Source organism: Phalacrocorax aristotelis, chromosome 8, assembly GCF_949628215.1.
Source record: "Phalacrocorax aristotelis chromosome 8, bGulAri2.1, whole genome shotgun sequence".
Classification (NCBI taxonomy): Eukaryota; Metazoa; Chordata; class Aves; order Suliformes; family Phalacrocoracidae; genus Phalacrocorax; species Phalacrocorax aristotelis.
In genome coordinates, this window is record NC_134283.1 from 33,236,448 (window position 1) to 33,252,363 (window position 15,916).

General features: G+C 54.8%; 1 protein-coding gene across 3 annotated transcripts in view; it reads right to left on the reverse strand.

Annotated features, from left to right (window-relative positions):
• Positions 1 to 14,787, reverse strand: part of LOC142061378 (protocadherin alpha-C2-like) — a 102,845-nt gene extending 88,058 nt beyond the window's left edge. For 2 of the 3 annotated variants that reach the window (XM_075102328.1, XM_075102323.1), the window contains exon 1: positions 1,439 to 7,753. In XM_075102328.1, the coding sequence (XP_074958429.1) occupies positions 1,439 to 4,084 (2,646 nt within the window). In that variant the 5' untranslated portion in view covers positions 4,085 to 7,753. Of the gene's footprint in view, positions 1 to 1,438; positions 7,754 to 8,180 lie in introns of those variants that run through there. The other variant, XM_075102326.1, reaches the window with a different exon arrangement.
• Between the last annotated feature and the right edge of the window lie 1,129 nt (positions 14,788 to 15,916).

Genomic DNA, 15,916 nt, shown 5'->3' on the forward strand with positions numbered 1-15,916 from the left:
TCCACATGCTTCGTGTAAAACACTTCTATTAGTACAAACCCCAACAAAAGGTACGTACAGTATATTTACATATTTATATTTATTAAAACTTACATTAATATAGTTACTTTACCACAAAACTATGGTAGCTATCCAAACGCGGGTCTTTGGTGAATTGAATGAGTAACACGAGAAAGAACGATGTAAAAGTACTGCTTGTTCTTACTACCCCGGTAGCCCTACAGATTTCGTTTTTGTGCTATAAAACTCATTTTATATATATATATATATATGAGATCTTAGCTTTTCCCTGTAGAAGCAGTATCCAAGGAACACAAAACATGACCCCAAAATCTCGTCTCAAGGAATGCTTTGGAGCCGGTCTCGATGAGAACAAAATCGATTCAGTGCCATTAGTGCATGGCCAGGATCAGCTGATTCGGTAACGGCATTAAAACAGCCGAGTAATTAAGCAATCCCTTCCCACATAGGGAAATCAACGTGGAAACCAGTATCGAAAACTTTAGCTGAACCTGTGTTTCCCAGCTTCTGCTCTACTGCTGAGAGAACCAAAAGTTTTCAACGTACCATCTCTAGACTATTCAATATTGCATATAGAAGTCCTCCCTTCTACTTTTCTCTTAACCACTCTTACTCCCTCTCTCGACTCCCACCAACTTAACAGTTTTCGACTCCACTTTCCACATCACGTTACTGGGGCGACAGGACAGAACAGACGCCACAACACTACGAAAAGAACGGGATCAAGTCGCAGGGAGAAGCGAGGCGAGGGAGCACCCGCTCCCTCAAACAGTTCTCCATTTTTTTCATATAGCATCCTGTGCCTCACTCCATTTTCCCCCACATTGTCACCGGACTACCAGAGTCACAACAGAGCCAGAAAACCACCAACCAGCGAGCTTCTAAATCAATAAAAACCCGAACGATCCTTGCGCACATGAACACAATATTCATCAAAAGAAGCATAACCACACTTGATATCAAAAATAACTACTACCCTAACTACAGACATCCTGAGGGAACTACCAAAGTCCTGGGCACCTCCCGGGTGTTTTGACACGTTGAAATACGCTAAAAAAGGGAAATGAGAGATCCACTAACATCTACTACCGCCATTTTAAGCCACATAGTGGAGAAAAAAAATTTAAAATTTTAAAAAAGTCTTTAATAATACCGTCATACGCAACAAAAAAAAATAAAAGAAAAAAAACTAAAGAGAAATGTTACGAGGCATTCAGGTAAAGTCTGACATTTCAAAAGGCAAAAACGCGTGTCTAAACGCAGATCACTAGAGTTACATTCAAGAGTAATATAAGGCTATTTAGGACCCGCGTTTTAAAATTATTACCACGAAAAAATTTGGTTTAATACATAGATGATCCATGAAATGTGACAGGTTGACAGAACTACCCAGGAAAAATATTGCAAATACACTTACCACGCCTGAAGCAAGTGCGGAGAGAGACGGACCCTTCCCAGCAGAAACGTTTTCTACCACTGGGCCGGCTGGCGGCGGGAAGTTGGGGCTGAAAACCATCAGGTCGCTCTTGCCCGCGCCGTCCGCCACGCACAGGCTCCGGCTCTGGCGCTGCGAGTACGACCAGCTCCCCACTTCGCTGGCGCACACCAGCGTCGCCGGCCCGGGCCCCGACAGCACGGCCGCCCGCGGCGCCCACCGCGACGCCCCGTACAGCACCACCGCCAGCAGGAACAGGCTCGACACCGCGCAGATGGCCACCACCAGCCACACGTTCGTCGTCGCCGCCGCCGCCGCCGCCGCCGCGCCGCCCTCCGCGCCCGCCGCCGGCCGCAGCCCCGCCCCCGACGAGGACGGGGACGACGAGGACGAGGACGAGCCCGCGGCCGCCAGCGCCGCCTCGGCGCCCTCCACCAGCGACACGCTCAGCGTGGCCGTGGCCGAGCGCGCCGGCTCCCCGTGGTCCCGCACCACGATCACCAGCCTCTGCCGCGGGCCGTCCGCCTCCTCCAGCGCCCGCGCCGTGCTCACCTCGCCGCTGTACAGCCCCACGCGGAACGGGCCCTTCTCCCGCGGCTCCCACAGCTCGTAGCGCAGCCACGCGTTGTAGCCCGAGTCCGCGTCCACCGCGCGGATCTTCGCCACCACCTGCCCCGCCGGCGCCCCCCACGCCGCCCACGCCCACAACGCCCCCGAGCCCGGCCCCGACGCCGCCGCCTCGCCCGACGCCCCGGCCCACGGCCCGCCGCCCGCCGCCGGCAGCACCGCCGGCGCGTTGTCGTTCTCGTCCACCACGAAGACCTGCACCGTGGCGTTGCCGCACAGCGGCGGCTCCCCCGCGTCCACCGCCCGCACCTCGAACTGCAGCACCTGCACCTCCTCGTAGTCCAACGGCTGCAGCGCCCACAGCCGCCCGCTCTCCGCGTCCACCGACACGTAGCTCGACGCCGGGCGCCACCCCCCGACCACCGCCGCCGCGCCCCCGCCGCCGCCCTCCGCCACCGAGTAGCTCACGCGCCCGTTGCCCGCCTCGTCCGGGTCCCGCGCCCACAGCCGCGCCAGCTCCGCGCCCGCCGCGTTGTTCTCCCGCGCCAGCACCGTGTACACGGCCTGCGCGAACGCCGGCGCGTTGTCGTTCACGTCCGACACCGGCACCCGCACCGCGCGGCTGGCGCGCAGCGGCGGCACCCCGCCGTCCTCCGCCCGCACCTCCACCTCGTACTCCGCCACCCGCTCCCGGTCCAGCGACTCCCGCAGCACCAGCGAGTACGAGCCCGCGAACGTCGCCACCAGCCCGAACGGCGACGGCGGCCACGCCGCGCAGCGCACCCGACCGTTCGCCCCCGAGTCCCGGTCCGACACGCTCAGCAGCGCCACCACCGTCCCCACCGCCGCGTCCTCCGGCACCGGCACCGACAGCGACGTCACCCACACCTCCGGCGCGTTGTCGTTCACGTCCAGCACCTCCAACACCACCCTGCAGTGACCCGACAGCGGGGGCGTCCCTTTGTCTCTTGCTTCTATTGTAACCTCATAACTGTCTATTTCTTCATAGTCTAATTTCCCTTGAAGTCTAATTTCTCCTTTGTTTTCGTCGATAGAGATAATTTCTTTTACTTGAGCAGCGACACGCTTACTGAAAAAATACATTATATCGCTATTGATCCCTTCGTCCATATCCGTGGCACTTAGCTTGATTAACACAGTCCCGAGCTCTGACCCCTCTAAGACCTTCACTTTATACACCGACTGGTTGAACTGGGGCGCGTTGTCGTTCGCGTCCAGCACCGAGATCACCACCTCCATCGTGCCCGTCAGCGGCGGCCGGCCCCCGTCACTCGCCGTCACCACCAACCGGTGCACAGCCACCGCCTCCCGGTCCAGCGGTTTCGCGAGCACCAGAAATAAGGACTCCCCGTCTTCCTCGGTTTTTTGCAAATCCAGGTTAAAGTGCTCACTGGGGCTGAGTGTGTAGGAGAGCTGCGCGTTGGCTCCGATATCTGCATCCGACGCGCCCTCCAGCGGGAACCGAGACCCCGGCAGCGACGATTCCGCGATGGTAAAGGCTTCTTCGTTCACGGGGAAGAGCGGGGCGTTGTCGTTGATGTCGGTCACCTCCAGCTCCACGTGGAAGACGCGCAGCGGCCGCTCCACCAGCACCTCCAGGCGCAGGGCGCACGGCGCGCTCTTCCCGCACAGCTCCTCCCGGTCCAGCCGCGAGCTCACCACCAGCGCCCCGCTCGCCCCGCTCACCTCCACGCTCGCCCGCCGGCCCTGCGCCACCAGCCGCAGCCGCCGCGCCTCCGGATCCACCGCCTCCAGGCCCAGGTCCTGCGCCAGACGCCCCACCACCGTCCCGGCCTTGGCTTCCTCCGGCACCGAGTAGCGCACCTGCCCGCCGACCAGCGCCCAGGCCGCCTGCAGCACCAGCACACGCATCACGGGCCCCCACCACACGCCCATCGCCGCCGCCGCCGCCTCCACCCGCCCGGGCCCCGCACGGCTCCCCGCCGCCGCACGGACGCCCGCCCCAAGGGATTCCCGGTAGGCGCGGGGCGTCACTCTGCGGTCCGCCGCCCCGCCCGGCCCAGCTTGTCGTTCCTGCATTCCGCCGCCGCCTGCTCGCTGATGGCAGCCGTAACAACGGATCCGGGAGGAGCTGCGCCCTCCCCCGAGCTTAGAGCACCTTCACGGTCAACAGCGGCATCTCGTGTCCGACCGCGGCTTCTTCCGCTGCACCCGCCTCCTGTCATCCTCCCGCGCCTGGCAGCAGCGCTCCGCTTGAAAAAGGACGGGCTGTGACTCTGCCTCCGCGTTCGACACGCTCCGCGCTTTCCCTTCGGAACATTTCTCTTCGAAAAAATGATAGCAGGTGGTCTTCTTTCTCTTCTTTTTTCCCCTCATCTTCTTCCCTCTTCTTCTTCTCTTTCCTAAAGCCACTTTAGCATATATATTCTTACCAAAACGTTTCCTAAATACCTACATTAACCCAAGAATCACATCTGGGGAGGTGTTCACTGAAAAGAGCCTACCCCACTTCTCATCTGACTTTGTGTTCCCTACGTGTTGTTGAGGAGGCATAACTCAGTTTCCTCATTTATTTCTTTATTTACAAAGAGAGTGCAGCTGTTTCCTCTACAGAGGAAGACCATATCCTTCATCTTTCATCTATGGAAAATACTCAGGTCTCCAGAAGAAATAGATTCACATGGCATTTGTGTCTGGTGCAGCAACGCTGAAAAAAAAAAGCAGAAATTGCTCCCTTTCTCATGGCTTTGTGACAGTGACAAGGCTGAGCAATCCCATGCACTCTCCTTGGTTTTCATGCAGTAAATAATAGAGTGAGGACATTGTATTACAAAGAAATTCTGTGTTTATCCGTACCAGAATGGGTTTGCCCTTTGAAACATAGGTCTGACATAAAGAAACCAGCAATGCATACAAATTCCAAAGACTTTCAACTCCATCAGTGACTTCCTAACTCATATGTCAGTCTAAACATAACTCACACAGCACAGATCCTCTCAGAAGGGTGAAATAGCTCAGGGAACCTGAGCTCTCTAGTAGTTTTGACATGTCTCAGTAAAGTATTTCCCATAAGTTTTATTTCCCCACTTGTAGCTGCAAAATGAATTATGAGTTCTTTCTTACCTTTTTAGGCAGGTAGGCGCTCACAGTACAGTAAAACAATGTGCCCATTATTGATGGACATAAGCCGCAGCAGGATACAGTACAGTCGTCCACACATCCCATAACTGAAGACAACATAAAAGGGTTGCACCACTGCTCTGGCAAGGTACTTGTCGTCTTAGAATATGTTCCCAGACTCCCACCTTATCCACTGACACAAATACATCAGGGTCCCTTCTCTACACAGCTACAGAGACTTGCTGCTACCCCACCATGCAGGCCAGGCAGGCCAGGCAGCAACACAAACCAGATGATTTCACACAGTAGTGATTTGCTGGTTCTACCACAGAAGCATCAGTGATTCAAGAGGAGGTCAAAACAAAATGAAGATACCTAATGCTAAAATAATCCAGGTAGGTCTGTCGATAGGTCATCTTTAAGTACACCTGTTGGTATTCTAACAATTGTCTTGATTTATTTCCAGGCCTCCATTGTCAGGTCTGAGTTCAGGGATCACTGTTCAGGATTTCAGGGAAGCAGGGCTGGAAAAGCAAACAGGTTTTGCCCAGCCTCTCAAATCTCTGCTGTATTGCCAATGTTTCTGTATCCACTTCTATGAAGGCAGAAACAGAAATTAAACCTGAAGTCTCACAGCATTCTTTTAAGGTGAACATCACCTTAAGAGACTACAAGACAGTGAACCACAGTGATGGCAAGGGGCACAAATTCTGAAATTAAACAGTCAGCACTATTTGGCAGCATGGCTCTTGCTCACAATTACTGACACATCTCTTGAGAAAGGCAAGCTAAGCCACGCTGTCTACAGGGGAATCAGGAGTTTCAGGTGTCATTGCAGTTCATATTCATATGATCATCATAAGGCACACACACAACAAAACACAAAATAATGGTTTATTTTAAAAAGTATTCTCAGGAATAAGGGGGGAAACAAACAAAAAAACAGAAAGACAAAGCCTAGCACTGCCGGGTACATGGAACTAGCAGTCAGGAGCCATAGCCAAGGTGCTTCTACAAATATATTTGCCCACCAAAAACAAGTCCTCTAGCAATGCATCTTGCCTAATATAGCACTACAGCTGCACGTTTTTCACACCTACCTTGGTTGCTGCTCTTCTGCCATTCTTTGCATTAGAAAGTAAATTTACACCATACTTAAAAAGGGGAAACGTGAAATGCTTCTACTATCTTTTCTATGTCCATAGTAATTTTGTAGTGCTTCACAAAATAATATATGCCATGCAAAGTGAACAGAGAACCTGGAGTACCAACTGTTGCCACCTTGCATGAGCTCTGTTTCAGAGGAAAATCAAAAAGGAGACAGACTTCTGATTAAGAAATGGCTGGGAATGCACACTTTGCAGCAGCTAAAAGCAAAAAGATCATTAAAACTGCCCTACCTGCAAGACAGAAAAACTTACACAATTGAAGACACTCCATACAAAATGAAAGAAGGCTGAAAGCAACAGTTAGAGTTGTGATTAACTACACAGATGGCAGGAAAATCAAACCTGGGCACTTGAGAAGGTAAGGTCAACACTGCAGTTGGGCAGAGATATTTTCCAGGAACTGTGCCATTTAATAGCTCATCAAGGGATCTCAAAAAGTCATGAAGAGTAATGTAACAAAGGCTATGGGAGATATTACCCTATGGGGCAAAGCTAAAATACAGGTCTCCTGAGAAAAACTGCAGAAACCGTTGACGACCCTGAAGACCTAGGTGGGAAAATGGCAACATATTTTTGATGCACGACACCACGAAGCTGAGCAGATGAGGAAAAAAATGTGGCCTCAACAGAGACAGTAACTGACAATGAAATAACCATTTATGGTTCTGAAATAATATCTTGGACATAGAGAAAACAGTGACATAGATATATCAGATCTGTTCTCAGTGCCAATCAATAAAATAAGACTTATGACACCACGGAAGAAAACAACGCACTTCATTCAAGTTTGTGGAAACAAGATTCACCAACACTTTGAATATTTTCTGGAGGTGCTCCCCTTCTTAAGAAGATAAGAAGGAAAGAGGAGACCAGGAAGGGTTCCAGAGAAGGCAAGCAGATAGAAAAAGATTTAGAGCAGTTTATGTGTGAGGAACATTTCCTCACGTTAAAAAATAAAAGACTGAAACGGAGTACTACAGAGGTCTTCAAAGCAGAAGCACCATGAAGAATGATAAGGAGTACAGACAAGAAAACTAGACTGCACGACACCATGAGAAAGCCATCCAACTCAGCTATCTGCCTTTCAGGATCGGTTTTGACTGGAGAGTTCCCCACATCCTTGAAATGCTAACTTATGCTCTCGATGTCCCCATATGATCTACAAAAAGATACGAGGTGCTACAGGAAAAGCACCCTACACTTGAACACCTCAATTAGAAATAAGGCAGTAAACGATCACATGAACATATTACCACTGACTTCAGGACCCTATGGAAACAGCTGCAGAACGGCTTCGAGCAATTCTGCGCCCCAAGAAGAGCAGAAAATGGCAATAAAAACCAAAAAACACACCGCAGGAGTGAAAAAGCTTACAGAGGAAGAAGACAGAAGGAACGCTGTGGTCAGGACGAACACAGTGAGCACTTAGAAACCAGCACCTGCCCAGGCGGCGGGCGAGAAGGGCACCACAGCCTGCCTGTTTTGCACCCCTTCAGCAAGCTCGGGTGGAAATGCTACACAGCAGCAAGCAAGAGCATCCGCAAAGCCCATGTCCTAGCCCCTCTCATCACAGTCGGCAGTGACTTTATTCCACGGGAGAACAACTCCCATCCAGAACAGTAAACAGGTAACTGCTGCTGGGCGGGGAAATGCCTTTCCTTTTCCCCGCAAAGCAATAGCAGAGGGGCCCCGCCAAGGACGTGAAGGCAGGTGCAAAGGTCCCGTTAACAGCCCTAAGCACCCGACCAGCACCCACCGCCCGCAGGCCCCGGGGCTGAGCCCGGCTCCCACCACCGCCTGCCCAGGCGGCGGGCGAGAACGGCGACTCGGGCGAGACTAGCAAAAAGGGGGAAGGGGCGAGAGGCGAGAAAGGCAGGGCCACTGACCGTGTCCAGGAGAGCGGGCGGCTCCGGCTGCGTCTCCTTCGCCGCGGGACCGGCCGGCGGCGGGAAGTTGGGGCTGAAAACCATCAGGTCGCTCTTGCCCGCGCCGTCCGCCACGCACAGGCTCCGGCTCTGGCGCTGCGAGTACGACCAGCTCCCCACTTCGCTGGCGCACACCAGCGTCGCCGGCCCGGGCCCCGACAGCACGGCCGCCCGCGGCGCCCACCGCGACGCCCCGTACAGCACCACCGCCAGCAGGAACAGGCTCGACACCGCGCAGATGGCCACCACCAGCCACACGTTCGTCGTCGCCGCCGCCGCCGCCGCCGCCGCCGCCGCCGCCGCGCCGCCCTCCGCGCCCGCCGCCGGCCGCAGCCCCGCCCCCGACGAGGACGGGGACGACGAGGACGAGGACGAGGACGAGGACGAGCCCGCGGCCGCCAGCGCCGCCTCGGCGCCCTCCACCAGCGACACGCTCAGCGTGGCCGTGGCCGAGCGCGCCGGCTCCCCGTGGTCCCGCACCACGATCACCAGCCTCTGCCGCGGGCCGTCCGCCTCCTCCAGCGCCCGCGCCGTGCTCACCTCGCCGCTGTACAGCCCCACGCGGAACGGGCCCTTCTCCCGCGGCTCCCACAGCTCGTAGCGCAGCCACGCGTTGTAGCCCGAGTCCGCGTCCACCGCGCGGATCTTCGCCACCACCTGCCCCGCCGGCGCCCCCCACGCCGCCCACGCCCACAACGCCCCCGAGCCCGGCCCCGACGCCGCCGCCTCGCCCGACGCCCCGGCCCACGGCCCGCCGCCCGCCGCCGGCAGCACCGCCGGCGCGTTGTCGTTCTCGTCCACCACGAAGACCTGCACCGTGGCGTTGCCGCACAGCGGCGGCTCCCCCGCGTCCACCGCCCGCACCTCGAACTGCAGCACCTGCACCTCCTCGTAGTCCAACGGCTGCAGCGCCCACAGCCGCCCGCTCTCCGCGTCCACCGACACGTAGCTCGACGCCGGGCGCCACCCCCCGACCACCGCCGCCGCGCCCCCGCCGCCGCCCTCCGCCACCGAGTAGCTCACGCGCCCGTTGCCCGCCTCGTCCGGGTCCCGCGCCCACAGCCGCGCCAGCTCCGCGCCCGCCGCGTTGTTCTCCCGCGCCAGCACCGTGTACACGGCCTGCGCGAACGCCGGCGCGTTGTCGTTCACGTCCGACACCGGCACCCGCACCGCGCGGCTGGCGCGCAGCGGCGGCACCCCGCCGTCCTCCGCCCGCACCTCCACCTCGTACTCCGCCACCCGCTCCCGGTCCAGCGACTCCCGCAGCACCAGCGAGTACGAGCCCGCGAACGTCGCCACCAGCCCGAACGGCGACGGCGGCCACGCCGCGCAGCGCACCCGACCGTTCGCCCCCGAGTCCCGGTCCGACACGCTCAGCAGCGCCACCACCGTCCCCACCGCCGCGTCCTCCGGCACCGGCACCGACAGCGACGTCACCCACACCTCCGGCGCGTTGTCGTTCACGTCCAGCACCTCCAACACCACCCTGCAGTGACCCGACAGCGGGGGCGTCCCTTTGTCTCTCGCTTCAATACGAAAATGAATGATATTGACTTCTTCGAAGTCCAGGGCGCCCGTGAGTCGCATCTCGCCCGTCTTCGGGTTGACGGTAATGATATCTTCTTCGCTCACAGGATAGAAGCTGGTCACCGTGTACGTCACCTCGCTGTTGATTCCTACGTCCGGATCCGTGGCGTTCACCCGAGCCACCAGCGTCCCCTCTGCAGCGCTCTCCGGCAGCTGCACTTTATACACCGACTGGTTGAACTGGGGCGCGTTGTCGTTCGCGTCCAGCACCGAGATCACCACCTCCATCGTGCCCGTCAGCGGCGGCCGGCCCCCGTCACTCGCCGTCACCACCAACCGGTGCACAGCCACCGTCTCCCGGTCCAGCGGTTTCGTTAAAACAAGATCGGGTACAATAGTCCCTTCATTTGATTTTTCTAAATCGAGACGGAAACTGTCGCTGGGGCTGAGTGTGTAGGAGAGCTGCGCGTTGGCTCCGATATCTGCATCCGACGCGCCCTCCAGCGGGAACCGAGACCCGGGAGGGGAGTTCTCTGATAAACTCAGGTTTTTCCGGGCGGCGGGGAAGAGCGGGGCGTTGTCGTTGATGTCGGTCACCTCCAGCTCCACGTGGAAGACGCGCAGCGGCCGCTCCACCAGCACCTCCAGGCGCAGGGCGCACGGCGCGCTCTTCCCGCACAGCTCCTCCCGGTCCAGCCGCGAGCTCACCACCAGCGCCCCGCTCGCCCCGCTCACCTCCACGCTCGCCCGCCGGCCCTGCGCCACCAGCCGCAGCCGCCGCGCCTCCGCATCCACCGCCTCCAGGCCCAGGTCCTGCGCCAGACGCCCCACCACCGTCCCGGCCTTGGCTTCCTCCGGCACCGAGTAGCGCACCTGCCCGCCGACCAGCGCCCAGGCCGCCTGCAGCACCAGCACACGCACCACGGGCCCCCACCACACGCCCATCGCCGCCGCCGCCGCCTCCACCCGCCCGGGCCCCGCACGGCTCCCCGCCGCCGCACGGACGCGCCGGCTCTCCTGCCCGCCCCGCGCCGCCCCCCCGCGCTCACAGCCGGGCTCTCCGCCGCACCGGGGCGGAGCCGCCTCGCCGCTCCGCCGCCGTTTCTGAGCCTGCAGCGACACCGTGTGCTGCTCCGCCGCCTCACACGCTCCCCACGCTCGCCCGCGCCTCCGCACCCGCGCTCGGCACTTCCGCTGCCGGCTGTTCTTCCTTCCTCCTATTGACTTTTATTCTCGCTATTTTTCTTTCTCTCTTTCTTTCTTCTTTTATTCCCTTTTTCCATTCTGACTTGGTTTTTTTGGTGTGGATTCCTTCTTCCGTTCTCCTTCTTCCCCTCTCCCTCTTCTGTGCTTCTTTTCGCCTTCTTTTTTCCTTCAATTATCATTCTTCGTTTTCTCTCTTCCTTCTCTTTCCCAACATTTTGCCCCTTTTCTTTCTTCTCTCCTCTCTTGATTCTCCTTTTCGTTTTTGCCCTGCCGTGCCCCAATCTTTTCTCACCTTTCCCCTCTCTTGCCATCCTTCTCTCTTCTTTACCCCTGCTCGCAGCTCACCAGTCGCCTCCGGCGCCACGGCGGAGGCCATCAAAGACGGAACCATCACCGATAATTACGGGACATCACCTCCAGAGCGCCATACTCTAACCATGGGGGCGGCTGTCGGGACCAGGGCTGTTCAGCGGCTAGAGCTAAGGTCGGTGCGTGCTGGCCACCTCCTTTTCAGTTGCTTTCATTCTTTTTCCTCTTTGCCATCTTCCTTCCTTCCATAATTACTCCCCTGCTTCATACCTTCCCAGCATCTTTCTTTCTCTTTTCCTTTCTCTTCCTGTCTCCTCATTCCTTTCCTTACTCCCTTTCTGTATACACTGGTAGCGTTGGTGCATGCTCGTAAACTCCATTACCATTCTTCCTTTCTCTCTTTTATCTCTCTATTGCTTGCTTCATTCTTGTTTGCTTTTCATTCTCTGCATTGTTCCTTCCTTCATTCTCTTCTTTCCCCTCTGTCTCCTCGTCTTCTCTTCCCTATCCTGTAATGGCCCCTGCTTCTTCTTGTCTCTTTGCCTCTGATTTATCCTCTCAACTATCATGTTTTCTAAACGATCACATAACTCCTGCCATGGAGCACAGACATGCCCTTTGGCAAGAGCTTTCATCCCCCTTCCCTGCCGCCTTCCATCTCTCCAGATAAGGAACAACCTTCCCACTTTCCTCCAGTCTATGCAAGAGGCGCACCTGCATGATGAATGTCAAGCTCTTGCTTCTCCTTTCAGGCAGGCATGCTCTGCCAGAACTACACAGCAACGACCTCCATACCATGGGGCATCAGTCCCCACAGAACACTTGTCATTCATTAGCATGAGCCACACCTCAAAACACACCAACGTAACACCGTGGCATTATCACTCAGAACATCCCCTCCATATCCAACACATCCACTCTGAGAAACGCATTAGGGTCCCTCCTCCACCCGTCCTTGCTGCCACTTCCTCACACGGTGCCTGGAAGCAGCACGAAAGGAATGAGAGCAGAGAGTGGGGCTTTGCTGGTCCAATCATAGAATATCTCAAGTTGGAAGGGACCCATAAGGATCACCGAGTCTGGCTTTCAGTCCACTCAACGCTCAGTCAACCCAAGATGAAGATACCACAACTGAACAGGAACAACAGTGCATCTCTCTCTCAAACACATCCTCTTTAGGTGTGAGTGACTTACCTGTAGCATCACTGCATTATAAATCACTGGGTTATAAATCACTGGACACTCTGCATTGCTCCCTTACGCGCTTGTATCGCAGGGCAACAAGGAGGGAGACCTGAAAACTAAGGACGTTCACTCCACATCAACATCAGCTCAAGGTTTTCTACTGGAATCCTCTATCCCAAGCCCTGCAAAATGAGGTCTCCAGCTAAGCACACATTCTCCAGTTCCTCACCAATGACACACTCTGTGTTCTACACAGCATCTCCATTTCCTCACGCAAGGCTCTTCCCTGCTCAACGTCACCCTCCCCGTGATGGATGACCTAAGCCCTATTCCATGCCCACTCTAAAGATCACTGCTTCCATACCTAGACACTGCTCCACCACAACAGCATGGCCCAGCAATAAAACCCACGCTGGGCATGACACAGGCCTTTGCACATCCTCACCTTCCCTCATGATTGGCACAAAGAACACAGGGAGGGATGCAAAGCCGCTCACTCTCTGGCAGGCTCTTCCCAGATGCCTGACCTTCACGCGGAATGTTTTGTGCCTTTTCAGCAATCTCAGATGGAAACACCACAGAGCTGAACGTTAGACTTCTTCAGGATTATGCAATTAGAGCAGTCATCTCTGATCCCAACCTGGATGGATTTTACTCCTCAAGTGAACACCACCAAATGGTGAAGTGCAAGAGCACTCACCGTATCAACTGCGTGGGAGAATTTCTACCATAGGAAACCAGAGCTGGCGTGCTGTAAGGAGTTGGTGTGTACGTGCACATGTGTGAGTTCAGCATGAGAGGGGGATGCACCACCTCTACTGAGGCGACTGTGCAAGCGCAGAAGTAGGGGAAATCAAGAGCACACATATTACACCCACCTCCTCAGCACATACACTTACAAATCCCGCCTGAGGAGGATCAAGGAACCATCAATGCAACATCAACCAATGTGAAAGCTACTGTAGATGCCCACCTCTACACAAGGACAGCAGGTTGAAGCACTACCCTCCCACAACACCTTTCTTAAAACAAGTGGGAAAACCTTCATCAGACAGCATCCAGAGGTCTGCAGCTCACCTCCTCTTACCAACACAGTATATATGGCAATCAGGCAGCAGCACAAATGACTGTCTCTGTGGGAGATCTTCATAACCTCAAAGGACATTGTGGACATTGCAATACCACACCCTAGCTCAAGATCCAGAACGCCTCCAAACTCCAGACACCTGAGAGCCCAAAAAAGGATCCTGTGAATGAACACTCTGTGCCCATCATGCCTCATGCTTTCTTCTAACCAACCTCCATTCCCCACTCTGAGACATGCATTCTCAGGGCAAGCTCATCATTCCCGATTCTTGTTTTCTCACAACATGGCTCATGGTTTTCCCAAGGATTTCCAGTTCCCTCAGACAAGTTTTCCCACTGCTCAGGGTCATCCTTCACATCAGGACCCGGCTCAGTACCGCTGCCACATTCACCTCCATCAACACACCACACAGTCCTTACAGTCCAGGATTTGCAGACCCTCCCCTCGTTGAGAGCACCATAGGAAAACATACAGATTGTACCGTACACACAATGTCCAGCAGCCTCTCTGCAGCTTACCCTTCGTGTTTTGCAATGCTCCACCAATCTCAGATGGCAATCTTGCACACCTGGGTGCAATACTTTTTCCAAAGATGATCATACAGTCGTAGAATCATTCAGGTTGGAAAAGACCCTTGTCATGACCCTTCACTGGCAACCACCACAGCCTGCATGTCTTGCCATTCTTCATCTGTCTCAGGTGGAAATGCTACACACCAGGAAGCAAGAGCATCTGCAAAGCTGGCATTCATTTTATTCTACAGGAGAACTACTCACACTGGAACGGCAAACCTCAGATGGGAGAATGAAGCACTGCCCACTCCAGGTGAAGATCAGGTTGGAGACCATCCAAGGAACCTGAATGTGCACTACTCCATGGGACCTGATGAGATGCATCCGAGGGTCCCGAGGGAAATGGCAGATAAAGTTGCTAAGCCACTAGCCATCATATCTGAGAAGTCTTGGCAGACTGGTGAAGTTCCCAGCAACTGGAAAAGGGGAAACATCACCCCACTTTTAAAAAAGGGAAAAAAGGAACACCCGGGGAATTACAGGCCAGCCAGTCTCACCTCTCTGCCCGGCAAGATCATGGAGCAGATCCTCCTGGAAACTATGCCAAGGCACGTGGAAAACAGAGAGGTGATTGGTGACAGCCAGCATGGCTTCACTAACAGCAAATTGTGCCTGACAAATTTGGTGGGCCTTCTGTGATGGGGTTACAGCATCGCCGCATAAGGGAAGATGACTGACATCATCTGCCTGGACTCATGCAAAGCATTAGATACTGTCCTGCACAACACCCTCCTCTCTAAAATGGAGAGACATGGATTTGATGAGTGGACCATTTGGTGGATAAGGAATTGCATGGATGGCTGCACTCAAAGAGCTGCGGTCAACAGCTTGATGTCTGGGTGGAGAGCGTGAGGAGTGGTGTGCCTTAGGGACCCATATTGGGAGCACTGTTATTGAGCCTCTTTGTCAGGGACATGGACAGTGGGATTGCGTGAGCCCTCAGCAAGTCTGTGGATGACACCAAGCTGACTGATGTGGTTTTGTTTTTGTTTTTTTTTCTTGTCAGAAAAGGTGATTTCCAGGAGTTCTGTAATGATGTGTCTGTTGATACAAATTCCGAAAGAACATCAAAAGAGGCCAGCGTTTTTCACACTACTCTCTGGTTCAGAACGCAAATTGACAACCTCGGGAACGGGGGCGGGGGTGGGGCAGAAAAAGAAAAATCCCATTTCGAACACTTACCTTGGGTCAAAGTCTTCTGCCTGAATACTTTATGCTGCTAAGTAGAGTAACATCATTATTGGGAAATTAAGATAGGAGAAGTCCACAACACCTTCCCTACGTTCTTAATGACTCTGGTGGTACAACAAAATGCAGAATGACTACAGCCATTACAGTCCAGGCAACATTCAGGCAATCCAACATAAAGATGCCACAACTGAATAGGAGCAAAAGTACACCTGTCTCTCAAAACACCACATCCACCTCAGGTGTGAGTTACTTACCTGTTGCTTCTTCAGAAAGGAAATATCTTCAGGATAGGAGAATTGGTTTTAAAGGACATTTTCCCTTAACATTATCACAGATTTATGGGGATGATGGACAGAATAAAAGGACTCATGTTCTGCAAAACCTGCTCAGAGTCCCTTATGTACTGCTATCACAGGGGAAGCAGGAAGAACACCTGAAAGCAAAGGACTTTCTCTCAAAGGGAAACTTAGATCAGGAGAGTGGAAAAGCCATCCCCCTACACTGACTGGAAAACATCCAAACATTGGCAAACTGACAGCTGCCTAAATCCAGCAGTCTGCATCTCACCCACTGTTACCAACATACTGCAAATGTGAGTGGGGGAAAAAAAAACACAAAAG